General features: G+C 41.2%; 3 protein-coding genes across 3 annotated transcripts; all 3 read right to left on the reverse strand.

The window, feature by feature from the left end:
• Window positions 1-185: 185 nt before the first annotated feature.
• On the reverse strand, window positions 186-10,510 carry LOC117454005 (sodium/hydrogen exchanger 2-like). The gene is made up of 13 exons (XM_034093059.2): window positions 10,170-10,510; window positions 9,347-9,569; window positions 8,094-8,334; window positions 7,766-8,016; window positions 6,823-7,040; window positions 6,526-6,722; window positions 3,326-3,415; window positions 2,647-2,717; window positions 2,311-2,448; window positions 1,702-1,798; window positions 1,488-1,601; window positions 1,024-1,087; window positions 186-542 (listed from the first exon to the last, which is right to left on the reverse strand). Exons 1-13 carry the CDS (start codon window positions 10,420-10,422, stop codon window positions 346-348), a joined length of 2,154 nt encoding a protein of 717 aa, XP_033948950.1. The 5' UTR covers window positions 10,423-10,510; the 3' UTR covers window positions 186-345.
• Window positions 10,511-12,505: 1,995 nt separating this feature from the next.
• LOC117453807 (uncharacterized) lies at window positions 12,506-14,603 on the reverse strand. The gene is made up of 2 exons (XM_034092795.2): window positions 14,344-14,603; window positions 12,506-13,687 (listed from the first exon to the last, which is right to left on the reverse strand). Exons 1-2 carry the CDS (start codon window positions 14,501-14,503, stop codon window positions 12,996-12,998), a joined length of 852 nt encoding a protein of 283 aa, XP_033948686.1. The 5' UTR covers window positions 14,504-14,603; the 3' UTR covers window positions 12,506-12,995.
• A 1,768-nt stretch (window positions 14,604-16,371) lies between these two features.
• sh3bgrl (SH3 domain binding glutamate-rich protein like) lies at window positions 16,372-26,400 on the reverse strand. The gene is made up of 4 exons (XM_034092859.2): window positions 26,115-26,400; window positions 19,072-19,257; window positions 17,612-17,692; window positions 16,372-17,224 (listed from the first exon to the last, which is right to left on the reverse strand). The coding sequence occupies exons 1-4, from the start codon at window positions 26,157-26,159 to the stop codon at window positions 17,189-17,191; spliced, it is 348 nt and encodes a 115-aa protein (XP_033948750.1). The 5' UTR covers window positions 26,160-26,400; the 3' UTR covers window positions 16,372-17,188.
• Window positions 26,401-26,897: the final 497 nt, after the last annotated feature.

Genomic DNA, 26,897 nt, shown 5'->3' on the forward strand with positions numbered 1-26,897 from the left:
GCAGGATTGGTTTGTGCATGTGCTTATAATGTAGACAAGGTATTTCTAAGGTAGTTGTTAACCTTTAAGCGCAACTTTGAAAACGAATTAGACTAAAGATGCAAATGACCCACAAACCTCTGGCAAAGGTGTTCATGAGGTGAGATTTGTTTTAGCTTAAAATGATAAAACCAAGAATGATTCGCTGCGTTTTAAAAGTTTTAATGTGAAGGTATCCATGAAAATGCTAAACCTTTTATCAACCTTTAAATCCCACAACTCTATGGATAAATACATATGAGGTAATCATCACTTTATGGAGCCATTTTGATCCATTTTAAATGTCTTCTTTGTCACATTCTGCCTTCATGGCTGCTTCTCGCTCTCCAAAACAAAGCTGAGTTGTTTCCTCGCGGCTCTCTCCGCAGGTGCTTCATGTTGTTCTGGAGAGATCTGCTCCTCTCTGAAAGCTTCAGAGTCCGGATCCACTCGTCCTCTGGTCTGAGCTGAAGCTGCTGGGACTGATGCGTCCTGCAGGACAGGCCTCGGGCTCGTGGAGCACACTGCAAGAGAGAGAGCTGCAGTGTAAGTCAGAATGCTATAGATGTCAAGGTCAAAGGTCAGGAGGTGGAGTGAGACAATCTCATGTGTTTTCTATATTTTAAGCCTGTGTTTCGTTAATGAATACTGACAGCATTAAAGAAGGCAAAGGGCTGGGTCAGCAAAGCTGTTATATAACGTTCTGTCAGCCATTTACTTGTTTTCCCATTTATAGTTCCCACAGCGGTAACTTAGATTCACACACACACACACACACACACACACACACACACACACACACACACACACACACACACACACACACACACACACACACACACACACACACACACACACACACACACACACACACACACACACGAAACATAAAAACATACATATCCTTGGGACCTCAGTCTGGAACAGAGTACTGAAACCTGAAGGGAAAACTGCATATTTTTGTCTGATATTTGTTTTTGTAGATTTATATGTAACGAACTGTACCTGTGTGGGACCTGCTGAGTCCTGCTCTCCCTCTGCGTGAGCTGTTAAACTCTCCATCCTCCCCCTGTCACAACAGAGCAAAGCAGGCAATGAAAGTACACCATAAAAAACCCTGGAGGTTTTAACTAAATCTGTCTGTTGAAATAAATGGGCCTTAATGGAGCGTATTGATAATTTTCCTCGAGTGAAATGGTTTTCTTAACATGAATAATGGATACATGTCACTGTCTTTCTTTAATCTGTCTTTCTCAAGTGATTCATAAAGAAATACAATAGCAAACAATATGCAGTTGGTTTTAAAGGATCTCTGTAAACTATTCTGGGACATTAGTAAGGATTCAATCATTTATGTTTTTCAATTGACTAAATCTTACGTGACTTTTGAATGGTGACAGTAACTTGATTTGCTGAAATGTTCACTTGCTTTAAGAACAATTCAATTTGTGTTTTCATGGATATAGTACCTGAGTGTTATACGTGCATCTTTCTCCCAGACTCTGGTGTCTGTGGAGAGGCTTCCTCGCTCGGCCCATGGTGGCGTCCTGGTGTAAAGTGTGTCTGCTGTAGGCCGGTCTCTGCTGGAGGGACCACACAAGCACACACCAACAGCAGATGAATAGCACATACCTATAGTGCATGTTCAGTTGATTCTTCATCGAACCAAAGCTGTGAATTTACCATGTTATTGAAGTGTTGAAGGTTTCTTGAGAGAATACGCCGGATGCTCTCCATCTCCTCGGGCAAGAGGGGGCGGCTGTGGGAGCGGGGGTCCACTCTAAAAGTGAGCAGTGATTATTAAGATCCATTTAGCCAAAAACTGTGTTGAGAAAACCGATATTTCATCAATGTTCAGTGCCATGAATGGGGGTTTAAGTAAGAAAAAAGCTATGGTGGAGATTATGTTAACGTTCACTTTCAAACTGCTTTTCGTCTTTTTGTTTACTTAGTTGAGTTGAGACTTGTGTATTTTATATGTGCTGTTATGTGTAATAATGTATAACGTTGCTGCCTTCTTGGCCAGGTCAGCATTGTAAATGAGATTTTATCTCAATGCTTTTTATCTGGTTAAATAAAAAAAAATAATGATAAAGAAAAACATTAACATAATGTTGTAAGGAATAAGCAATTGTTGAAACTTTTTAAAAGATATGAACAAACACAGATTCCAATCATGGTCTTGACTCTTCTCAGTTTTTATGCCCCCACTCTTTAATGAAATCCTTAAGCTTAAGGGATCCCTAAGCCTTATACAAGAGACTCTGACATAAAGTAAAAAAAAATTCTCACACTGGCGGGGGGGCCTCCTCGTCTCCCCTCTGCTCCCTTCTCTCCAGCTCCTGGTAAACTCTGAGGATGCTGGAGTGGGCCTGGTGATCGTCACGGATCAGGAAACGACGAAGGTACTTCTTATTGAACTGCTCAAACCTCACAAACACACATAAAGTACACGTCAGTCGTTATTTGACATTATTAGTAGTCCTTTCAGTAGGAAATGGTTAGGAACTTTTGCATAAGATATTTGCTGCCACCTATTGACCATATCAGGTCTTAAATAATATAACTTTAGGAGAAACACCTGCCGCACATAAACTGTAAAGTCAATGTAAAACAAGAAAAACGAACTTGTCTTTCCAGTAGTGCTGCCCCCAGTAACCAACCACATCCTCTATTCCTGACAGAAGGTGGTCAATGAGCTGAAAGGACACAATCATTTAAAGTTCATTCATTTACATTTTGCCTATTATGTAATTGTTCATTGATTATTTTAAAGTAGGTTTTCATTCATGCATGCTGCATATCTATTAAGAAAGTATTGTCAAAGGTTCCGAAAGATAACTATCTATGCGTATTTATTATCATTATTTTTGGTGTTCACAGATAAAGAGGCGCATTATTTTTTACTAAAAATATGAATCAACTGTAGTTCATTGTTGTTGCACCTTTACTTACAAGATGGATAAATGTTCACTATACGATGACACTAAACAATCATCGTTTATTTAATTAGGTAGTTAATATGCTTTGACATCAACATTGTCTGACAGCATGATTCCCAAAGCAAGAAAAGTATTACAGTGAAGGTCTGAAGCTAATTGGTGCACACTTTTAAATGTAATTATAACTAATTGTTACAATTACCTACACTGTATTTTGTAATTATCTGGATTGTATGCAGACTTATTTGAGTGTGAAGGAAAAAATACCAAATAATTATTTTGATGCAACCTTTAAAAGTTTATACTGTCTACACTTGCAGACAATGTTGAAGGCCCACCATATTGCCATACATGCAATTCCTCACCCTGCTGTGGATCTCCTCACTGACTGTATTTAGACCTCTCTTCTTCCTCTTCACATCCAGCAACTCCACTAGAGGTTTAATAGTCATCCCCTGTAAAGCAGACAAAACCAAACTCAACAAATATACAAAAAAGTACTTAATGTAACCAAAAAGAAAAGAAAAAGAAAAAAATAATCATGTTTTTTCTGAAGTGACGGATGGCGCGTTTCCACTGCAGCGGGTAACTCGCTTTAAGCGTGCCGAGCCGTGCGGGGCCCGTTTTTGGTTGCGTTTCCACTTGGCCTAGTTTTGGCCCGGGGATACTTTTTCACATTTTTTCTGGCCCGACTAAATCGTGGTTCTAGGGCCAGGAACAACCAGGCTGAGTCGGGCTGAGTATGCTAAACTAGAGAGAGAATCGCTGGCAACTACAACAAGATGAACATATTTGACCGTGATTTAATTGTAATACACGTTTCAAAATGATGCCGAAGTAACAACATACTGATACCGGTTAGTAAAAACCATGAATTTATGCTTTGACAAGTCTGCAGACAGACGGCAGGCGAAAAACCTTTTCAAATGCGTGTTTCCTGAATGGAGATTGGCTAAGCTAACGTTGTAAATGCTCCGACCGTCCACACTCACAACAACGGCCTATACAGACATAAATAAACCAGCGACTGTATTCGCCATGACACAGGCAGTCTGTGGTTTGTACTTGTTTAACTGTTGTCTAGTTTCTGAACAGATATGAAGAGCTGTGAGCTCTGAGTGCTAAGAGCTAACGGCTCTGTTGTTTTTCTGGGGCTCTCATTGAAGATGACGTCACGGCTCCGCCTACACTGCGTTACTATAGTAACTGCCCCAGTTCCTAAACTGTAATGCAGGGGTGGGGAACCTTTTTCCTCTCAAGGGCCATTTCAATGTTTTCAACATCCTCCGAGGGCCGTACATTGACCTCTGCTTAAAAATACTAAAATCACAGCCCATTCATTTCACCTTTCTTTCATGCTGTGCAAAGAAAAAGCAACCTTTTAATCCAGATATCTTACAATGACTCGCACATGCATTCACGTGCACGGTTGTGGCATGACCACCAAAACAGAAAGATATGGACACAAGATGTGTGCAAATGTATTTAGTTTCCTATTCATGTGGACATGAAGATTTTTGCACTTTGAGAGCAACATTAAGAGATCTATGGATATATTTCTCAACACCCATATGAAACAGAACTGTAAGTAGATTTCTTTTTCTTTATGGATATTTTACAAATCACTCCCCTTTCAAACTGTATTCTTGTTTATTAATAACAACTTTTTGTTACCATCATATAGTATTTTATACCTGTTTACTTTATTCTCTTATTTTTGTATAACTATAATGATCATATAAAGATGTGCCTTTACCTCACTGGTTGTAGAAAAAGCTTCTTATATTTGTTAGCATAGCTAGCTAACCAGATGCTAATAACAACAAAGTTATTGACTGTATGGTCAGTATGACAGATGAACAGATCGCCACTGGGTTTACAGCCACGCAAAAACTGCGACATGTGTACGGCTCCTTATGGGTACATGGATGTATAATAAGAACTGGATACAGCGTGGGAGGCGGGGCCTCATTCTTTCCTATGAGAGTTGCTCAATGGCGCATGATGACAAAATGGCCCAATTTTTGAGAGAGCGAAACGTCACAGATTACCCGGCATGCCTGAGAAGTACCCGTATGTGCACTCATAGAGCATGCGCAACTTTAACAACGCCGCCCTAAAGGCTCGTTCACATTAAGCACGTGAATTTGCGTACACGTAACAGCACCGCGCGTTCATGACAGAATTGTACTGGATTTATATTAACGAGGCGGCAGTTAGCAGTTAGCAGCTAGCAAGTAATTATGCTAAGTTACACATCAATCGTTATGTACTTTTATATTACGCTGACATCAGGATCTAGTGATATCCAAGCAACAGAGCTTCATTTAGCATGATACTTGTGTGGGTTGTACATGAAACCACTTGGTAATATATAAAAATGTGTATGTTGAAGCCTGTTATGATCAATTGTGAGTTAAAACTTTATCTACAGTAAAAAGTAAAGCTGATGATGGATTACTGTGGTGGAGTTAAAATAACAATAGCCTATTTCTTTTTTAAATGTGATGGAGTAAAAGGATAGTAACTGTGATTATTCATGTTAAGTAGCCCACAAGTAACTAAAACAATTGCAAGTGCAATAAGAAGCTACAGGAACGTTAATCTACGTCGGTAATATTAACTTTATTTAATACAACATTTACGGTACAAGATTTACATCATACAGCCCATGTAGTATAATATTTTACAAATGATGAATTACAGCAAACATGTTCAATATATCCATTATTACAGCTCCGTGGGCTGGCAGTAAGGCGATATGGTCCGTTGTTATTGTGCATCCATGGGTAAAGATAAACGCATGTAGTACTGAACACGTCACATCACATGAACGTGCTGGGCAGCGCAGTCCCGTGGGTTAGATGCGCGTTCATAATGCAGAGGGAAATAACTCTCAGAATAACGTTATTAGCACATTTTTACAACTTGAGGAACGAATGTTTTTAATAAGGGCTATACAAACGTTCATACTGGGTAGTTTATTTAATTTAAAAAAAAAAATCCAACGAGTTACAGACCACTCTTTCCCCATGTAAATCAATGGGAAAAAGTGTTTCCGGGCCCAGCAACCTAAAGGAAGTGTAGTACCGCCGTTTGACCAGCACGAATATTCTCATCAGACTCCGGCGCACTTCCTGGGGGCTTGTATGGGTACTGCAATTTCTGAAGTGCAGGAGCGACGTTCTGGTGCTCTCCGTCAGAACTGCACCCCTGTCAGACCTCAGACGCATGGTCAGACGAGACATATACCACGTGATGACACGTTAGGCTTGTGTTGTGTTCAAGGATCCCGACCTTGGCCAGGAAAAACAGGCACTCGCTTGTTTAATTTTTTTGCCGTATAGATTTCTTTAATTTTTTTCTTTTTTGCGTGTGTTTATAAATTACCTTGAGGGCCGTACCAAATTGTCTCGCGGGCCGCATACGGCCCGGGGGCCGCAGATTCCCCACCCCTGCTGTAATGGAAGCGCAGCATTAAAGTGAGCCGGGCCTAATAAGGCCTAACCAAACCGAGCGAGGCCGAGCGAGGCCTGCAGTGGAAACGCGCCAATAGTTCTCACACCTGTACAAAGACAGTGAAGAGGATGACCACGATGGTAGTTGTAATGAAGAGTCTCTTCTTTGGGAAGTCATCGATCAGGAAGACGAGGGAGAAGCAGATCGCCCCCCTCATGCCTCCATAAGCAATGATGAACTGATCTCTAAATGTCACAGTGTTCCTCCGGAGCTTGTTCACCACAGCGGTCAGCAGGAGAACACCTTCAGAGGAAGCGAAATGTGTCGGTTCTTTATTTGGACAACTGTTTATCAAGCTTTGGCGAGAAACAGCACGTACAAGGTCAAAGATTTTTAAAGCTACCTGAGGCTCTCCAGACGAGGCAGAGCAGCAGCGTGGAGCAGACGAAGGGCCAGCTCCACATGTGGACATCCTGTATTGTGGACACGCCGAGGAAGATGAAGATGAGGGTCTCACTCACACTGCTCCACATCTTCAGGAAGTACTGGATGCTGGTGTTGCTGCGCTCGGACACATTAGCCTCCACATACTGCTTCATGGTCACAGCGCAGGTCACAATGCTGCAGAAGGGGAAAACAATGTAAAACATAATCAGAATGACCAAGCAAGCACCCACTTTGATTGTCATCATCTCATTATATGGCCATTATCAGTCGTTATTGGGGGCATAGCTTTTAGGGGGTATGGTCCTGCTCTACCCTCCCAATTGGCTCAGTGCGTTGTTTATATACACTGGTAAGCTGTGGAAGGCTCAAAATTGTTTGGCGAATGGGTCAAAATTACTTTGGTCTTTCACCCAGAAATGGAATGTCGCCAGGGAAAAGAAAGTTTGGGGCTCTCTGCTGGAACTGCTGAAACTGCTACCCCCGCGACCCGACCACGGATAAGCGGGAGAAGATGGATGGATTTCACCCAGAATATCGATGTTTGTATCCCATAGCGTAGAATAACCAAAGGTCAACATGAAAATATATCTTGAGTAGGTAAGCAAACTAATGTTTCATAAGTACTTAACTCAGCCAATGTGAATCACTTTACTTACGTATTTTATTTAGGAAACGTAACAAATAGAACCCTCAACCTAACCCTTATAACCAAAACATGATCTTTTTTTAAACCTTACCCAGTAGTTTTGTTTCAATTCACATTGTTAACCAACTGTTTGAAAGTACAACCCTTTCACAAGTTGCGGGAAGATGAAGTTTGTCATTTTAGTTGCTGATAACATGTTAACTGGTGACAAAAGGAGGTCTTTGAGTTTAAGTTAATACTTGGCAGCACTCACGCCATGATTCCAGAGAGGTGAAGCATCTCCGAGGTCAGGTAGGACAAATATGAGTAGAGGAAAACAAAGAGCGGGGCGATGACCTGGGCTCTGGAGGTGAACCGTGAGGTGAGGGCTGCCAGCAGGCCGAAGAAGAGGCCTACGAACAGTCCACCCAGGCCCACCAATAAAACCCTGCACCCCCCCAGAAAGACATCCACCCCAGACACTGCCGGCAGACGTAGGAAGGATTCAAACAGCTTGTAGAGCACCTGGTAGGAAGAGACATGTATTACTGCACAGAATAAGATATGTTTTGAGACCACCTGGTGACCACTCCTGCCCTCACCACAGTAACAGCGTCGTTGAGCAGCGACTCTCCGAACACCAAGATGTAAAGCTGTTCGTTAACATGCATCTCATGGAAGACAGAGAGCACGGCCACGGGGTCGACGGCAGCAATCAGAGAGCCGAACAGCAGACAGTGGAGCAGAGACACGTCGCCCAGAGAGCTCTGTGCCAGCAGACACACACCGTACAGAGACAGGCCGATGCCCAACACGTTCCAGAGGGTTCCCAGAACCGCATACCTGGAGACACATCAGCAGCTTTACAGGAAACAGGAACGATACTGCTTGGCAAACTCAAAACAATGATGACACAAACAAAAACACTCCTGATCTGAAACTTCTGGGTTAAAGTAGCTCAGTTTGTAGGGACTGGTCTTGAGAACTGGAGGGTTGTTGGTTCAAGTCCCAGAAACACGAACAAGTACCGGGTGTGGAATGGTACTTTGAGATGTACCAGTTTTGCTCCTGGGCACTGTACATTGTTTGATAATTAAAGAGTAATTCATTCCATTCTTCCATTTCTTATTCTCACTATTACTACATTTCCATTGAATGGCACGACTCAACTGAACTGAACCTTTCTTTGGTTTTCTATTAGCAATAGTAGCAGCCCCAAAAGCAATAGTACCACCTCTTGAGAGGTTCCCAGAGAGTTTAGGCAATACTTAAGGTTGGTGTCGAAACACTGCAGACCACTGAATGGTCAGAGAGAATCATGAGTAGCATGAAGACTACCTGCTCAAACCCACAGATCTTTTGACATGCTAATGTCAATAGCGACCACAATTTTCTTAAAGTCAAATCCAGCAAAATGTCAATGTAAGTAAAATTAGACATACACACTCTACTCTCCTCTTCTCTACTCGACTTCTATCATTGGACATGTTTCTATGGTATTTATAGGTGCAAAATACTGCGTAATGCCTTGTTATCAAGAAGTATTGCTAACAACAGCTAACAGTAGCTAACGTGGCTAGAACTTGAGTCACAAACGTTTCTCATTTGCACTGGAATGCGTTCAACTTGGTTGTGAGGTAGGCCCTAGCTTCAACTTTCTTCTTCTGAAGTGCACAATCCAGTGGGTTATTTGAACGTCTACACACATTTTGGGGCAATTTACCCAATTATCTTTGAAAATCCTCAAATTTCTCTAATCCATAATATGTTAACAAGTGTTTTACATCTTTTAAACAAAGACCAACAAGCATACTGACAAACATAAACAAATTGAAAACATTGACCGTGTACCAACCAGAGGATGGTGCCAAGATTCTCAAAGAACAGCCTCCCTGGCAGGAAGTATCCTGCGTCTAACACAATTGGCGGGAGCAGAAAGAGGAAGAAAGCATCAGCGCTGAGGGTTGGGGGGGCAGAGTGGCGAACGCCATAGATCACTCCTCCAACCAGAAGGCCCACCATGATGAGGAGACAGCTCTCTGGGACCACTGCTGGGACCCGACCTGACCAGTGGAAACCTGGAGGTTAGAGACCGAGAAGGTAAAAGGATGTCATGCTAGTTGGTTTCAACCATGTTGTGAATTTTGGAGCTGCAATAATTGTTCTTTCATTACTCTGGCTGAAAGCACGAACGTCCAGCTACATCAAAAACTAATAAACATCATATAATTAGCGCACACAGCAAGATAATAATGGGATGCTAGTATCTCCTAAATGTGAAGACAGTACATTTAATTGTAGAAAGACATTTTTGAATGGGGATACTTTTCAGAGTTAATGTCAGAAAATCATTAATTTCAATTAAAAAACACATGACAGTATGAGTATTTCCTTTGTACCTTTATATTGTAAAAATAAGACATTTAAACAATGATTATGATAATGGCCAACCTCTCAGATTACTCAAAAGGTAGTTGATCGAAACTTATATGTAGAAAAACTGAAATAATACTGTTGCTGCATTCCATTATTTATTTCTTTACTTTTAAAAAGTTTGATAATCATAAGTGAATGTTGTTGTGATATTTGCACTGCCTCGTTTAACTTCATCCGACCACCCTTAAAGCTTCTCTTGGCTTTTCACAGACTGTATTAGCAGAAGAGCAATTGAAGCTTACCCAGCTTGGCCAGCGAGGCCAGCATGATCCACAGCACGATCTCAAAGGGAGCCTGCACATGGTGATAGTCTACGCTGAAAACCCTTAGAGCCATGGGAAGATCCACTGACGGGCTGCCATCGCTGCTGTTTAAGCCCAGCGAGGAGGGCAGGTTTTGGGGGTGCAGAGGCTCGGCTCCGGGAGTCAGGGCCAAACATGCGGGCCAAAACAGACAGGCAGAGAGCAGAGGAGAGAGAGTCCACAGGGCAGCCATCCTGCAGCCATGCTGGGACAACAGGAGAGAGAGACCAGGAGAGAATAGGCAGGGGTTATGGAGATAAAGGGAGGGCAAGCACAACACACACTCACATGTACACCCACACACAAAACAACCTAACACCAACTCATGCAGTCACTAATGTGCACAGGAATCCCTGAGCTAGCAATGATAGCCAACCATCAGCACAGAGCTAAACACACACACAGAAACACACACACACACAGAAACCCACGTACATGACTATGTGGGGACACCATTTTTTTGTGGTTTAGAAGGACACTACCACCATCCATACATTACAAACGTCACCCATGTTGTATTCTTTGGTTATTTTAGGTAAAACCGTCTTCTTTATAGTACCAGTTTGGGTACAAGGTTACAAACTTACACTTAGGCCTAAGGAACCTAATTCATTGACCTTAAGGGAGCCCATTAAAAAGTGGAATCCTCACTTTGCTTTTAGATACTTTGAGAATTTGACATAGCCGGGTAGATATTAATAACATGAATAATGACTCTGAAGAAGGTTTCTGCTCTGTCTGCTGTGAAATCGGCCTGTTGCCGTAAAGGCCTTCAACCTGAGTAAATCTTATGCATATTATGACAAGGTTATGGTTCTATATTATGTCTTCATAAGCTCACTGAGAGACTGAACAGTGTAAAGTTACAACTCAAGTATAGACTGTAATATCTTATATATGTGTTGATAAAAGGTCTACACCAGACTTCTAAACATTTGAGTTTGAAGCTGAGCAGCCTCTAGAATTCATAGCGTAGACCAGGGGTGTCCAAAGAGGGCCAGATAAGGATAATAACAACTAGTATTGACAACTGCATTTGGGTGTTTTATGTCCAGCTTGAAAAGTACAGGATTGTAGTTTTCATGTAGCACCTATAGGAGTTTCAAATCTCCCAGGGATAACATATTTGTTGATTAAATGTAACTTTTCGATTTGCAGTTGCACATCTGAAAATTAAAAGATAGATTCCCAAATCAGTAGATAGGCAATATGTAACAAAGTCTGATTGTTAGACTGTCCGCCCCAATCTGATACTTACATAAAAACCCTCTCTATTTTATATCTTTTTGCAGAGATGAGTGAATTAGTGCATGCTGATGGATCACCATCTCCTTCTCTGTGGGTACAGAGGATGTCCAGCGGTGAGGATGTGTGCTTAACAGGTTACAAATCAAGCATAAGCAGGCAAACAAACCATAAATCATTGGGTGGTTGCTTTGTCAGTTTATGCTGGACCTCACTTTGAGATGCCTGCAGGACAACTGAAGACTCAACACTCAGCCAAATAATCAGCATGGTGGAAATGTGGAGCCTGCCAAATTGTGATGCACGGGTCCTCGCGAAAGCACATTAGTGCTCATTGCAGGATTTAATTGGCTAAATCACTTCCATTTACAGTATTTGGTTATAAATAGCTTAGTAACATTTCTTTGGTTATTTAAACCTTCAACAGCTATACAGCTATACAGTTATTCAGTGTTTTTAAAGTCATGAAAGTCTGTTTTCAAGTAATATCTGCTTACATTGAGATATTCTGAAGGCGTAAAGACACTTTAAATATAATTTCAATTGTGCTTTAGCCAAAGTTTCTTAATTTATTTCAGCTGTACCTGAAATGGCCATTTGTCCTTAAAAACCACCCTTTAATTTTTAGAATTCATTTCACAGCCTGAATATGCTAGTTTACCTCCAGGTTTATCTATAATGGGTTGCAGGAAGGGCTTATGTCAAAAAACGTACATAATACCGAGTTATAAAGTATTATTGCCTTTGATTTCTTCACAGCATAATGTTGCAGATCATGTGTTATAATATTGTTTTCATTCTTCATACACCTGATATAACAATAACACAAACGAGAAGCTAAATAAAAATGTAAATTACACTCTGACTTTTTTTGTAACAAAATCCTTATGTTGACATCTGTTTTTACAAGTAATCATACAAATTAGACAGTCAACCCATTTTACTTAAGCATTTAATACATGTCAATTGTTTCTAAATATTATTGAGACGCACATCACTTACAAAAGTGAGACATGGCGGGCGGCACAATATTGAATTTGAAAATGTTATTTATTCAGAATAAAAGACCACATTTATAATAAAAACAGCAGAATTAGATACAATTTATTATTTGCAAACTGGTAACTAGTTTTATTTCTCTAAATCAATATTTACAAGGCAAATTCAATGTGCGTTGTAAATCTAAATATATCACTGGATTAGACTTTGCCTTAAAAAACTAAATACACACGCCCTCTTATATGTCAATACATTTCAATGTGTATCATGGAAAAGTAGGATGCTGCAGTTCTTCAAAGCTGACAGCAGATGGCACATGAGAGCAGGTACATTTGAGGCATATTTTATCCTGATTTTATCAAGCAAGTCAACAAAGGTAAACCAAAATAAAAGCATGCATTTATTAACTAAACTGCACTTGTTTGTCATGTTTTAGTTGCGTTTGGGTATATGCAAACTTGGAGGTAAGACAAGAAAAAAAGCCCAGTGGAGCGTCACATTTCATTCTTTTGCAGGAGTGATTCATTGGAGATAAGTACTGTCAGCTTCTGAAATCCTCAGCACCGGGGAGCTGAAGTTGGACGAGCAGGGATTTAAGTTCTGAGTGCTCAGATAACTAATCTTCTTGCCGCCGTCCCCTCCTGACCCCTGCTCCAGACCGGCCTCCAGTGAGTCCGGGCCCTGAGGCTGGGTCCCAGGCAGAGGAACCAGGCCGTGCAGGAGGCTGTTCCCCAGGTGGGAGTGACATCGAGCCAAGTTGTCAGTCAGATGCTGCATGTACACCTCCTCCAGCTGTTTCTCCAGAAGCCCGTTCAGCACCGAGTTAGACATCGGCTCCAACCCTGACCCGGGCAGATCCATGCTGATGTTCACACTGTTGGCCCCCATGACCAGATACCCCTGGTCTGGTATGGAGGCATGGTGGTTGCCTTGTGGCCCCTGTTGGGCGGCCCAACTAACACCTACTCTTTGGTATTGCCAGGAGTCTTCCTTGTGCTGGGGGATAGTGCGCGTCATGTAGGAGATGCGACCGCTGTCGGCCACCTGCAGGTCTGGGTACTGCTCCAGGAGGCTACAGTCCTGTAAGCCCAATGTGAGGTCATGGTCCAGATGGAGGACAGGGGGACACCCAGGGATTGATAGGCCTGCAGGTCCTTGAGGCAACACTTTCAGGCCCTGGAATTGGTTGGGATCTAGTTCATCCTGGTTTAGAGCTGACCAAAGGAAGTGAAATGGTTATTTGGGTATCCTATGGAAGCCAAAAGCGGCCATGTTTCAAATCTTTACTACATCCGATTACCTGTTCAAGTTCCTTTTATGCGTTTTTTTCTAGCTCACAAGGTATACATGTTTGCATCTGTACATTTTGTTTCCCAAAATGACAGGTAACGGTAAAAGTTCAAATATTTTATTTCCTCAATTTCCTGTGATAACAAGTTGTATTGGTTTTCTCTAGAACACTAGTTATTTTCTTTATTATCCGAAATATAAAATGTAAGATATACGCCTTGGTCTCACAATTAATCTATGAAACATATTTTTTAGCATGGCTGGAAATTATTTTAAGAAAATGATCCTGAATCAGAGAAATAACACATTACTTAGAAGAAAAAAAAAATAAGATGTGAAAATAATTAAATGTCCGTTTATGGCTTCCATACAATTTAATTTCATGGTTTGGTGTGACTTATTTTCTATTTAGCATGAAAGCATTCGCAAGAATATATCTGACAAATGAAGGGCATTTTTGTAAAAGGGAAGCAAGTAAAGTAGATTGTGTGAAGTTAACACCAGTACACCACTCACATTATAAACAGTTACACGTAACACTACATTAGACAGTTTGTATATTTTTAACGAGGCTGTTTACCTGTTTCTGCTGACTCTGCCTGTAGGTCTGTGGAGATTGACTCAGAGAGAATACAGCTTCTGAAGGAATCCGTACAGGGAGTCTGTGATCTCTGTTTCTTGGAGGCAGACTTTTTCTCCTCCTTGTAATGCAGCACTCTGAGAAAACCTTCTGCCAACATGACACAGAGCGACTGTCCTCTTATTTTCTGTCTCTTTCTACCCGCCGTTGCTCCTTATGGTTGTCCGTCTTAAGTACAAATGGCAAATGTAATGTTCTACTAGCTTGTTTCACTTCTGCAACTGAGAACTGGTGCCTCCACCCACATACTTCCTTTATTAATCTGTAACTGAAAATCACAGGTTAAAGAAAGGAGAACAGCATACTATGGACTCTCTGAGAGAACATATATTGTGAACAAACGGGTAGAAGAAACAACACAACATCTAAAATACTCCATTATCACGTCCCCAGTGAATGTGAGGACGCATTTCTGAAGGCATTTAAAGTATTCTAACTAGTGACTTATATATTATAATGTATTACATTAATACATTGTTTATACTGGTGTTAATGTAGCATGTTACAGTGGGGAAATTGTGAAGTTGGAGTTACTTTATGTAAACTAAAATGGCTTTTCCAACATTGGGGTTGGAACCCTTTGAAGAGTACATCTGTAGGGTCGTGATAGCATTCAAATAGTAGGGATGGAAAAATAAATGTTCTGCTACACACAACAATACAACTTTTTTGAAAGATGTTGGACTGTTTAAATGAAACCAGCTGAGAAGTTTGGAAAGCAAATCCCTCTTTGGCCTCAAACAGACGCTGCTGTTTGCTAAAGGCCTTCTACAATTTTCTTAGAGATGCTTCATTCACTACATCACTACAAGGGGCTGCCAACGAAGCATCATGACTCCTGTTGATACAGACTGCTGTGATTTTCACTCAGCAAAATGTGTATTTTAGTAGGGTTAGACAAATAATTTAAATGAATGGCACATTCAAACTTTACACACAATTCATAACAAAATGAATGTGGAGGTCGGAGTACTTTCATTTCATATGAATTAGAGATGAATAAAAAGGGGCTGCAGTAGCTATGCAGGGACTATGCTTGGTAACTAAAGGGTCGCCGGTTCAAGTCCAGATTGGATCAAAATACAGAGTGTGGTAGCTGGTAGATGGAGAGGTGCCAGATTGTTTCTGGCCACTGCCCTTGAGCAAGGCATCAACCCCCAACTGCTCCCAAGCGGCGGCACACTGGCAGCCTTTTCGCTCTGCCATTCTGCGTTAGTGCATGTCTATAGTCCTGTTTGAGCTTGGGTGTATTTCTGGACCGTGTGCAGTTGTAAATAATACCAGAGTTAATAAAGTGATCTTAATAGTTGATTGTGACCATAATACCTGACTTAATACCCATACGACCTCAAATTTGGGGTTGGAAAAAGTCTCATTGGACCCGTTTTCCGTTGCTGGAGCTGGTGACGGTAAGTGTAGGCATATTTGCATCTACAAAACCTGGATATAAAAACATCAATAAATGCAATACAAGTTGTACCACAAAACTGGAATCCAGGCTCTGATGTTAAAACCATTATTTTGCAAATGGATAACCCAAAAGGTCAACATACATGAAGATGCTCTGATATCAGTCACGAAAATGTACTGTAGTTAAACCACAACATTTTACCTATAATGTGATTGAGTAATAATAAAACATATTCAAATGGGGAAGTTATTAAAAATAAAAATGAACTGCTGAGAAGCAGTGACAAGACATTCCGGGGAATATCTGTAAAGTGTTGCAACTAAACAAACAGAATGAACTCAATGAGCGATGACTTCTTCAAAACTAATCCTGCTTTCTCTAACAGTGTTTTTCCTTCTAAAACAATACAATCTGGCATAGCATATACTTGAATGCCAGCACACAAAGTCAACCCAAATTTAAGTCAAAATATGTTCCTACATAAAATAAATCAGTGTGTTACACAAAGGCTTAAAACACATTTCATAACAACCACTACAGAGTACCAAAAGTCAGGCTTTTCATTTGAAGTCTTATTTTATTTTATTTTAGAGAACATAATGAAAAACAGGGACCACCAACACAAGGTAACACAGGATGCTTATCGCATAACAAAAGCTATCCAACTCCCCTAAAAACCATTACAACAAATTAAACAAAACAACTCAGCTTCACATCCTTCTTTTTATGCAGACTTGTCATGTTGGCATAATTTTCAAACAAACATCATCTTGTAGAAAAAAGTCTGCTTTTAAAACAGCATTAAGACATTATAATGTAAACAAAAAGAGAGATTAGGATTGTATAGGAGAACTTTTATAGAAGGTGCTGCAGGTTTGGCGATGATGTGATTGGCAGGAGCATCTCACTCAATGTCAACAGATTCCATTTATTCTAATTATTCTAACTTGGGTGAAATAAGTTAGGAAATGTTTTATGAGTGATTTATTTGTTGTCCAAATTATGAATCTGTGTTACAATTTAAAAAGTGTGTACATTTTGTTGTGTCTAATGATGTGTACTTAAAGAATTAAGCTACATCTTCAAGCTTATGGTTGATTGACATGTCATTAGCCCAAGAGGCTTAACGGGCTGAGTTAAACTGTAGGAAGCAGAGTGGTTTGTAGATACCCACAATGCTCTGCTTTAGTACCTCCTCTCACTACAACTGATAAGGCACAGCTGAACACAGGTTAATAGAAAAAAACAGTGAAATAGATCAAAACAGTCTACATTTTTATACGCCAATTTAAATGTTGCTTCTTCTTTTTTGTCCTGGATCAGTTCCAGGTCCAGGTCTGGGTTCAGGTCTCAGGCAGAAACCACGCAAAGCTGCTACTGCTGGGCTTTCTTCGCTAGAGCCTCGGCCTCCTGCAGAGAAAACAGAGGCAGAGACAGAGGGGGAGAAAGGAGAGCGGGTTATATTAAAATGGAGGATATTGGTTTATACATCCCCTGCCACGGCACAGAGGAAAACCCCCTCTGTTTCTATGGTAACTGGCACACCTCCCTGCAGTTCCTGTTGCGGCACAGAGGAGGCGCCAGCGTGAAGGAGTGAGGACGCCTGTCTGGGTGTAGGGATATGAGGAACAGATGTATTATGTAATATGTGTGTTTCTTTCAGGACATTACACTGGGTTGGATAAATATATATTTAGGCCAGTAAGCCGGTGTTACAGGAAACAGGGCTCTAGGAATGCGGTTCGAATAACGGACAGATATCAGTGTGTGTGTTTTTTCTTTTCTTCATAAGCTCACCTTGGAGCCCGGGGGAGCGGTCAGACCCAGAAACGCATACACGGCGTTATCCTCTCTGGCATCGAAGAAGGCCTCGTAGTTCTGAGACAGAGGAAGACACGGAGAGAAGTTTTCAAAATGAACATCGATGAGTGGATGAAGTCCAACCTGGGGAATGATAATGTGAAGCAGGCCTGGGATCAGTGCCTCAGGGTGACAATCTGGGCGGCAATGCATGAAGAACTCTTGGTGAGAATCAGTCGGGGTTGAGGTATTTGTCCAAGGACAGGCCTCCGTATTGATTCTGATAGGAGGGTATTGTCTTTGAGAATGTTACCCACGGTAAACACGCAAACACATTCACCAGTTTACTGTTTAATTGCCTGCTGTCTCTTTCATTCCTGATCCCTCACTCCTTCGTTTTCACTCCTTTGGCTCCCACACCCACCCACACCCACCCACCCACACACACACACACACACACACACACACACACACACACACACACACACACACACACACACACACACACACACACACACACACACACACACACACACACACACACACACACACACACACACACACACACACACACACACACACACACACACACACACACACACACACACACACACACACACACACACACACACACACACACACACAGATCTTGATAAAAGGGGCTGTTTTCTTTGTCAGTGACATTTTATAAAGCCCATTCTGCAACTTCACTTACAGTCATCCCACTTATACTTCTGTCATTTTAATGGGAACAAAAGATTACCTGCCAACACAGAGAGCAGGCTGTGTAATTGCCTTTCTCAAGTTATGTTAACAAAAATACTTTGACATTTTGATAAATACGCTCATTTTATTTCCAAGACTGGAAGCAGGTGGAAATGTGTCAACTGCTTCTGTCCAAACAATAGACTGTATATAAAAAAGATGTATAAACCCACCGGTTTATAGACTACCACTTCGAAGTTTCGCAGACGGGGTTTTGGTCAGCGGCATATTGTGTTTTTGGGATATCCCAATCTTGTTTTTTGCACCCAGAAGTGACATGAGAGGGTGGAGCAAAATACAACTGATCGTGATATTTGTAGGTGCTCAAAAGGTTGCAGACTGTGGCAAAAGTATCATAAACACATATTTCCAATAACCTTCCTACAAGCCTAAAATCATAAAAAAGCAAAACATTTGAATTTTTGATACATCCAATATTTTTTGCTAAAATTGACAAAGACAGTGAGGTTGTAGGCCATAAAAAAAGATATCTGCGTGACAATTCTAGTAATTTAATCTATTGTTTATATGAATTTGCTGATTAGTGTAGCTTTAAACATATTTAAACCTCAGAATAAGCATTCAAACCCACCATGCAGGATGTGTGTGTACTGAGAACAGGAACTATAGTTCTGTGTGTGACATATTAAATTAGTTCTGTAATTCATAATTCACATGCATGTGTGCCTCACCCCACAATATTTGCTCTCGTTAAATATCTGTGGGGGGAGAGGGTTCCCCGTGGCCGGCCTAGACTCCTCCGGAACATTCTCTCTCATCCACTTCCTGTTGCCCTCGTTCGCCGCGATGTCACACTCCTCGAATTCGATCTTATTCGCCGCCAGGAAGCCCTTCACATCCTGCTGCTGCTTTTTTATCTGCGTGCGGGGGAGACGAGAGAGGGTGACACGGGGGAAGTTGTCAGTTAGACAAGTGTTTACTTTCAGACATATGAGGAAACACAAGGCCCTCTGCTCACCACACTGTCATCGGTCTGCTGCAAAAAAGTGAGAAATGGTTGCATGCCGCTCTGTTACTAAGTTACCACCCGTTTACTGAGAAGTGAATGATGTGATACAACCAGATAATAGACGAAGGTGAACTCGGGCAAGGCTAAGCCGAGATGCTTAGTCTTTTATCTGCATGAAAAATGCCAGATAGTGAGAAAGATGGCAACTCCTAAGACTAGACTGCCTTCATCCTCCTCACTTTATAGCAACAAATACAACCATATCAAAAGCGTTAGTAACTTGCCGCATGCTTTTCATTGTTATAGAATACAGTGAGCTTATTTCCCACAAAGAAACTCTGTTGGCAGTCCACACTTTAGAGGTAAGTTCTTTCTTACTATCAAGGACTTCATGTGATTAATTTTGAAGGCAAAAAAAAAATGCAAAACCACACGCTTGTCATGTAAGAGGATGCAAAACACCAACTGTCACCAACTGAAGTACAAAGGTATCAAGAATGACACGATATGGGTTCTCCCTTATTTCTTGGTGTGTCCCAGAGTAACCCAAATACAGACAGTAAAAACAGTAAGGCACTTTAAAAAAGCCATAGACTGGATAGAAATGCGTGCTTGTCTGGATGTGTTCTTCCTGCTTCTGCCTCTATCTTTATGGATGTGTGTGTGTGTTATGAAGTGTATGAAACAGCAGTCCAATGAGATCTCAGTGGGTGTGTATAAGAGGGAGGATGGCCCTACAAGGCCACACGGAAGCAAGAGCTCCTCCGGGACTTGAGAGGAGGTAACTGGTCAAACACGAGCCAAATAAGGCCTGCTGCACGGAGACACACAACCACCAGCCTCAGCTGCACACACACACACACACACACACACACACACACACACACACACACACACACACACACACACACACACACACACACACACACACACACACACACACACACACACACACACACACAAGATCACACACCTAAAACCTCATGGTAAAAGCACAACAAGGTCCTCTGGTTTATAATCAATGTATTGTCTTCCTGTCCGTCCAGACACCTCCACGTCATGGCTCCTCCCACTTTATGTTGCAGAAGAGACAGGTGGATGAGTTCATATTCAGCTGAAACAACACTAAAGCATGGAAATGAGCCGTGGTGCAGTTTGAATCATTTAGTTGCACTCGCTTGGCCAAAGTCCTAGAACAAGCTCTTTGCCCACCTGCTCTGGAAACCATCGCGGGACGGAGCAACGGAGTAGGACGTCAAGAGTTCAGAATCACTTTCACTGGCTTTCTCTGAACACAGACAATCATCTCTTTTTCCATTTTGTACACATGACGTTGGTACCCAAAACAACAATAAACTGACTATCCTCAAAAGACAAGCACAACGGTTCCACTTTCTCCCCTTTCCTTTCTTTTTGTGCACTCCATTGACCTGAAAGCCTGGATTGTTGCCAAGTAAAATTAATTTGTAGGGTGAGCTGGCCCCTAACTGTAATTGCACAGTGAGAGTTCCAAGCTTTTCCCCCTACTCCCTTGTGAATGGCTCTCTGGTGTCTTAGGTTAAGCTCTTGGTGATATGGAAGAAGACTTAAGGCTTCCGCTGTCTTTGGGTGTGTCAATAAACCACTAATCTTCTCCTGTTGCCCTGTATTAGTCACTCCGTATCTCTCTTTCTGGAATGCTAGAAGAAAAAACAAAGAGAGTGAGGGAGATGAGCCAGGTTGGTGTTTCCATTTACTTGTCCAGCTAATTTCAGCTGGACTTTTGCAGTGTCACAAATAAAAAATGCAAATTCAGCTTGTTTACAAAACTGTTTTGGAGCACATGAACTTGGCTATGCAGAGCGTTTTTTCGTCAGCAGTTGTCCGAAACAAAACAAGGCATGTAATATTGGCCATGTTTGATGATCTCCAGGGCAAAGACAAATAGATTGAAACCACTGATCAATCATGTTCCATCAGAACTTATTTGGAAAAGGTGTTTCAAAATATGGTTAAGCAAATTAACACATATTTAAACAGAAAAAAACTGAGGCGAGCTTAAAAAGCCCTGTAAGGAAGTATTTTGAATGTTTCCGTTTCCAAAGGCAGAGTCTGTAGGCCTCAAGTTACTATTTACTGAATCCATGCTCACAATACCTAAATGGCTTGCCCTGGTATGCAAATATATACTGATATTGAGTACACTGTGTCTCTATGGTGTAGGTTTTGTTTGGCATGGAACCATCAGAAACCCTTCTGTGTTTGCCATGCTAGCCAGGCTCTGTGGATGGCAATGGTTGGTCAGTAGGCTACTTTGATCCAGAATGCTCAACAACCGTAGATTTCCATTACATTTGATAATAAACAAATGACCAATTCCTCAAGAACTACCATGTAGACTCTTGTGTAGAGCATAGCAGCTTTTTGAGGGCTGTGCCGGGTGCTTTAAGCTAAATGTTAATATTAGCATGCTAACATGTTGAAAAATGACAATGCTAGCATTCTGAACATTAAGGTGTTACCACGGTAATTTCCACTAAAGTTTACTTTAGTTTTCAAATCTTGTTTCCATACACTGCCTTTGGATATATACATCTGATAATATGAATGGTCATTAGCACACTAAAAGGGTTCTAAATTATTCAAGATCTTAATTCATTACTAACCCCAAGGGGGTTATGTTTTCGGTTTGAGTTGTGGATTTGTTGGATTACGGAAAAACAACTGGCCCGATTTTCATAAACCCTTATGGAAGGTTGTAGTAAGGGCCAGAGAAGAACCTATTACATTTTGGAGCGTATCCAAATCACGGGCTCAAACTAAATACCCAAACATGTTTCAGTTGGCTGAGGTCTGCGCTCTACTAGTGCCCTTCTAGTTTCCAATACAGTTACTATTCAAAATGAGTAATTAAACATCGTAAGAAAAAAGTAAAAGATATTGTTGCAGTTAAACATATCTATTGTTGCATAGATCCTTAACCTAGTAGGCAAACAAACAAAGAACACAGATCTGAAGAGGAAATCTGCAACACACGTTCTTTGGTTTAAATTCCACATTGTCATCATCATCATCATCATCATCATCATCATCATCATCATCATCATCATCATCATCATCATCATCATCATCATCATCATCATCATCATCATCATCATCATCATCATCATCATCATCATGTGAGCTGTGGCAGGGCCATGAGATCAGGTCGAGAGTTGATAAATCCCTGTATAAATAGTAGAACTCTGGCTTTAACAGCTGCCAGACAATGGCAGGCATTGATTAGATGCACTGTATGCACATGCTTGGATCAATACAGTGGAGACTAATTGAATCAGCCTTGTCGACCATGGAATGGGGTCAGTCCATGTGCAGATCAGTCACACATAAAGGAAAAGACACTTAAACTTAATTTGTCAAGCATTCTTTGCAGACAAAATGACTTTTCTAATGGTATTGGCATGAGTGTCCAATGTTTTAATGTAGGAAAATCTACTTTCTTGTTTCAGGAAACACGATTCAACTCCAGGCAAGTCTGTTTGGTAGGGATAAAGGTTTTGTCTTGATTATATCAAGATCAACGCTCAGTGGAATTTAAGCAGCAACAGAAGCCTCCACCTAATCTAGAGCACAGGCAGCATTACAACATTATTACAAAAGAGTTGTACACTGTTGCTTTGGCTGGTTTTCCTTAACGGCTAAAAGGCCAGAAAATAACACTGTATACAGACTAAGAGACTCACTGACTAAAGCCTGACTTACAGGCCCTGATGTCAGAAGTACAGTGGAAGAAGAACAGTAAATCTTTAACAGAGCGCAGTAGAGTTGGGCGTAAACAATGCTTTATAGCCATAAAAAGCTGTTACCGTTTCTTAGTACATTTATCGTGGCAATGAGGACATTTGTGTTGCTGCGGCACATAAAGGGAAATGGAGCAGTAAATATGTTCTGGTGCTGGCAGTGGCAAAGGTTTTTGGCTCTTTTCCATTAGTACACGTGTGTATTTACATATTGTTATTCAAACATGGCCTCAATGTAACCTAATGCCCTGTTTTAACTGTGTGGTACACCTGTGCTCGGACTCACTAAAAGTACCAGGTGCTTTTCTTCAGTATAGGTGGGGTGATCAGCTGATTGCTAAAGTGATGCCGCTCGAAACTGCTGTGACATATAATTTCTATTAGTGAAAACTAAAAGTTGCATTCGCTATTGATGGTAGCTTGGCTAGTTACAAGTCGCGGGTTTGTGCAGGATGTCCCGTGTTGCCTTGGTGATGAGTTTCTGACCAATCAGTGGTTTGCTCTTACTTCTACTATCGGCTAAGCTAGCTTGGACTTTAATCTTCATTTTATCAAATCAAATCAAATTTTATTTATATAGCACATTTATAAACGATTTTTGGTCGAGCCAAAGTGCTGTACATATAATAAAAATAGCCTACAGTAGAGACACTTTACAGCTAATACAATAGCACAGATTGTTCAGAATATCAGTATGAGAAAAAAAAAAAAAAAAAAAAATTGCTAACGGGAAACCAAAGAAAGACAGTTGAGTTGATCAGAGCTGAACTGTTCCATGCAGTTAAAATGCAGCATATGAAGGAGATACCATGCATGCCCTTATCTTTACAAAGCCATTGACACTAACCCTAGAAGTCTCTCTGGAGAATTCACAGCGAGTCACAACACTCATTACATAATTATTTCCAAAAATACAGCATCAAAGCTTCACAAAGATAGCATATTGCAGGAATATGAAATTGGACTGACCTGATATAGTAACCATTAATACAAAGGGGGGATGTTGAGGTGCAATCATGTTGACAGAACTCGTCTAACTTCTTCATTGTCTGTAATTTCCATACTGTAAACTTAAAACTTTGTGCGTTAGAACACACCCTCTTCAAATCAGCTTTGGTTCTCTTGCATTAGAAATGTAATCAATTAAACCTTAAAACACTACGTGTGGCTGTTATATGGATCCTTTTCTGCTTAAAACCAATACCAACAATGGATACAAATATACACTGACATTGAACCGAACTTTATATCTTCGGAAAATACAAATCTGCCTTAATAATGCTGACTTTTTTTTTGCTTGTCAAGTGCTAAATCTGATATCTGGCTAATTTTACACTGTGTCTCTCTGTGACCTGCAATCATTTCCTCAGTGGAGCGAACACTTTGAACGTAGCTTTTTGAAATACTCCTACTTGTCTGTCTGTTTTGGCTCTTGTTCCATTCACATTGGAGTGATTCATGTATCAGCACACTGGTAGATAGTGGAATGCAATCACATTGTTTTGCTTTTTTACTAGTCTGAATATCTCTTTTTAATGAACCACATCAACATCAGACATTGCATTGAGAGAGATAATAATATAAAGACTGTATTTAAATCAGACATGGAGTAATTCAAATAAACTCTACAAAGTGACAGCATATCCTATATCTATGTTGGACCTACGAAATATGTCATGATAGCAAAGTAACAATGTTTTTATGGCACTTGACTTTACTTTAATCAGTAATGCTATTGTTTTTTTGCCAACTCTAAAAGAAGATCTAGAGAGGAAGATATGTGTTTATCTTCATCTTTTACAAGGACATAAATATGTCCAGTTGTTCTAGAAGACTCTACTTAACACGGATCAATGAGAGGTAATGCCTTTTTCCCAGACAGGCTCCATCACAGCGATGCGTCCCTGAGACCGCTCTGGCTTTACAGGAAGCTCCCTTCCTGTAAGGCTGCTGCTGCTGAACTTTTGCAAATGTCATTTACTGTAAGGGCAATAAAGTCGCTCAGAGCTGTCCAACTGAAAACTGGCTTCATGCTTGATTACTTCCTCTGAATGTGAGCTGCAAAAACAAGCTGCCCAATGAGGGTAAATCATCCTGAATGTGACCTCACAGACTTTTAACTAAGTGATTTTGATCGAAAGGCTGTTATATCTTTGCCATTTCCATCACTTTTTACTTTGCACTATGACGCACTAAGCTGCTGCTAGTAATATTGCTGATTAAGATAATAATTGTTGTGTTAGCTGTGGTAGAAAAAAATGCAACAATAGACTAAATGTGTACACTATTATAGTAGGATAGGGCCATTTACTACACTTTTATAGTATAGCAAATTCCTACAAATCAAGACCTCCAACAAGTCCTAAATAGAGCTTAAGTGTCCTGGGCTGCAGCTGCATGTTTTAAGAAGTGGCCCTGGGGAATTGCATCACCTTCGTTCCTCTCCACTCTGGAATAAACTTGCAATATTGAAGCTGATGGGGCTGCAGGACAGTGAATGCAACATATAATGTATGTGTGTCCTCCAATCAGACACACAGACTGTGAACCAGCCTATCCTGGTATCAGGGGACTGGACAGGACCTTTTAAGTACATTTGTGGATGTTTAACTGCATGCCATTCCTGTTTGTCAGCCTGCTTTCAGCTGCAAAACCCCAGAGCTGTGAATTGAGTAAACCCTGTGACAAACAGCGAGAGGTTTTCTCTATTCAATTCAGCATCAAACATCCTCTTTGTCTCTTTCTCTGTGACACAGTTAAAGGGGGAACAAGTGAGAGAGATAGGTGGAAAGCCCATCTGTGTTCAAAAGTTGGCAGCATGAGGAGTCAGACCACTCCAGATGGAGAGGATGACAGCTACATGGACATTAATAAGTGAGCTCAATACAAGTTTAGCTGCCTTTTCTATTGTCTAACAAGCACTGGATGCTGCAGGTGAATCCAGCAGCACATTTATAAAAGCAATGCTAGTATTATAATGCCTTACCGAAGTGGATCCGGAGGACGATGCTATGTACACTTTGATCACCATGGTAAATCCCTGGTGCTGCTGACACGAGTCCGGTTCGCAGCGGTTGGTTGCTCCTGCTCCTCGCAGAAACTTTGCAGGCGGATTAATCGACAGCGAGGACAAAATAACAACAACAAACTTCCCCGTGTGAAATGCTGTGTGTCTGATGAAGGCAGCGCAGGCTATCTGCGCAAATGCTCCTGGTCTCAGCACTGGATGGAGCTTCGCATTCCTCCTCCGCCTCTACTGTGCCTCCCCGCCCCTTCTAGTCCCTCTCTCTCTCTGTGGAGCGAGAACACACACTCCGAGACACGTTCACGCACACGCAGGTGGGCAACGGGCCAATCATTATGGCAAGACAACAGGGTTATATTGTCTGAATATTTCAGCACCGACCCCATTGTCTGCAAGCCAGACATTATTGGCTATTGTCCCTTTTTTAACCGTGCACGTGTGCCCAGTTGCACGTGTTCTATTAAGTCGTGTTAATAGGTGGATGTTATATCAATAACAACATGACATCTGGCAGTGATTTTGAGGCACTTTCTGGGTGCTTTAGTGTAGCAGCACAGCCCTTTTAAGGTTCTTCTCGAGCAGCCATAACATTAGACGGGCTTTGTGGGCCCCCTGCAGGCGTCACGGGCAGACGTCGCGAGGTTTTTCTCTGAAACGAATTTAGGAAAGACGACTGACAAACAAAAAAAAATGTGTCGAAGAGGAGTGAGCGCCATATTGGACTCAAACACCAAGTGAATTTGA

Source organism: Pseudochaenichthys georgianus, chromosome 10, assembly GCF_902827115.2.
Source record: "Pseudochaenichthys georgianus chromosome 10, fPseGeo1.2, whole genome shotgun sequence".
Lineage (NCBI taxonomy): Eukaryota > Metazoa > Chordata > Actinopteri > Perciformes > Channichthyidae > Pseudochaenichthys > Pseudochaenichthys georgianus.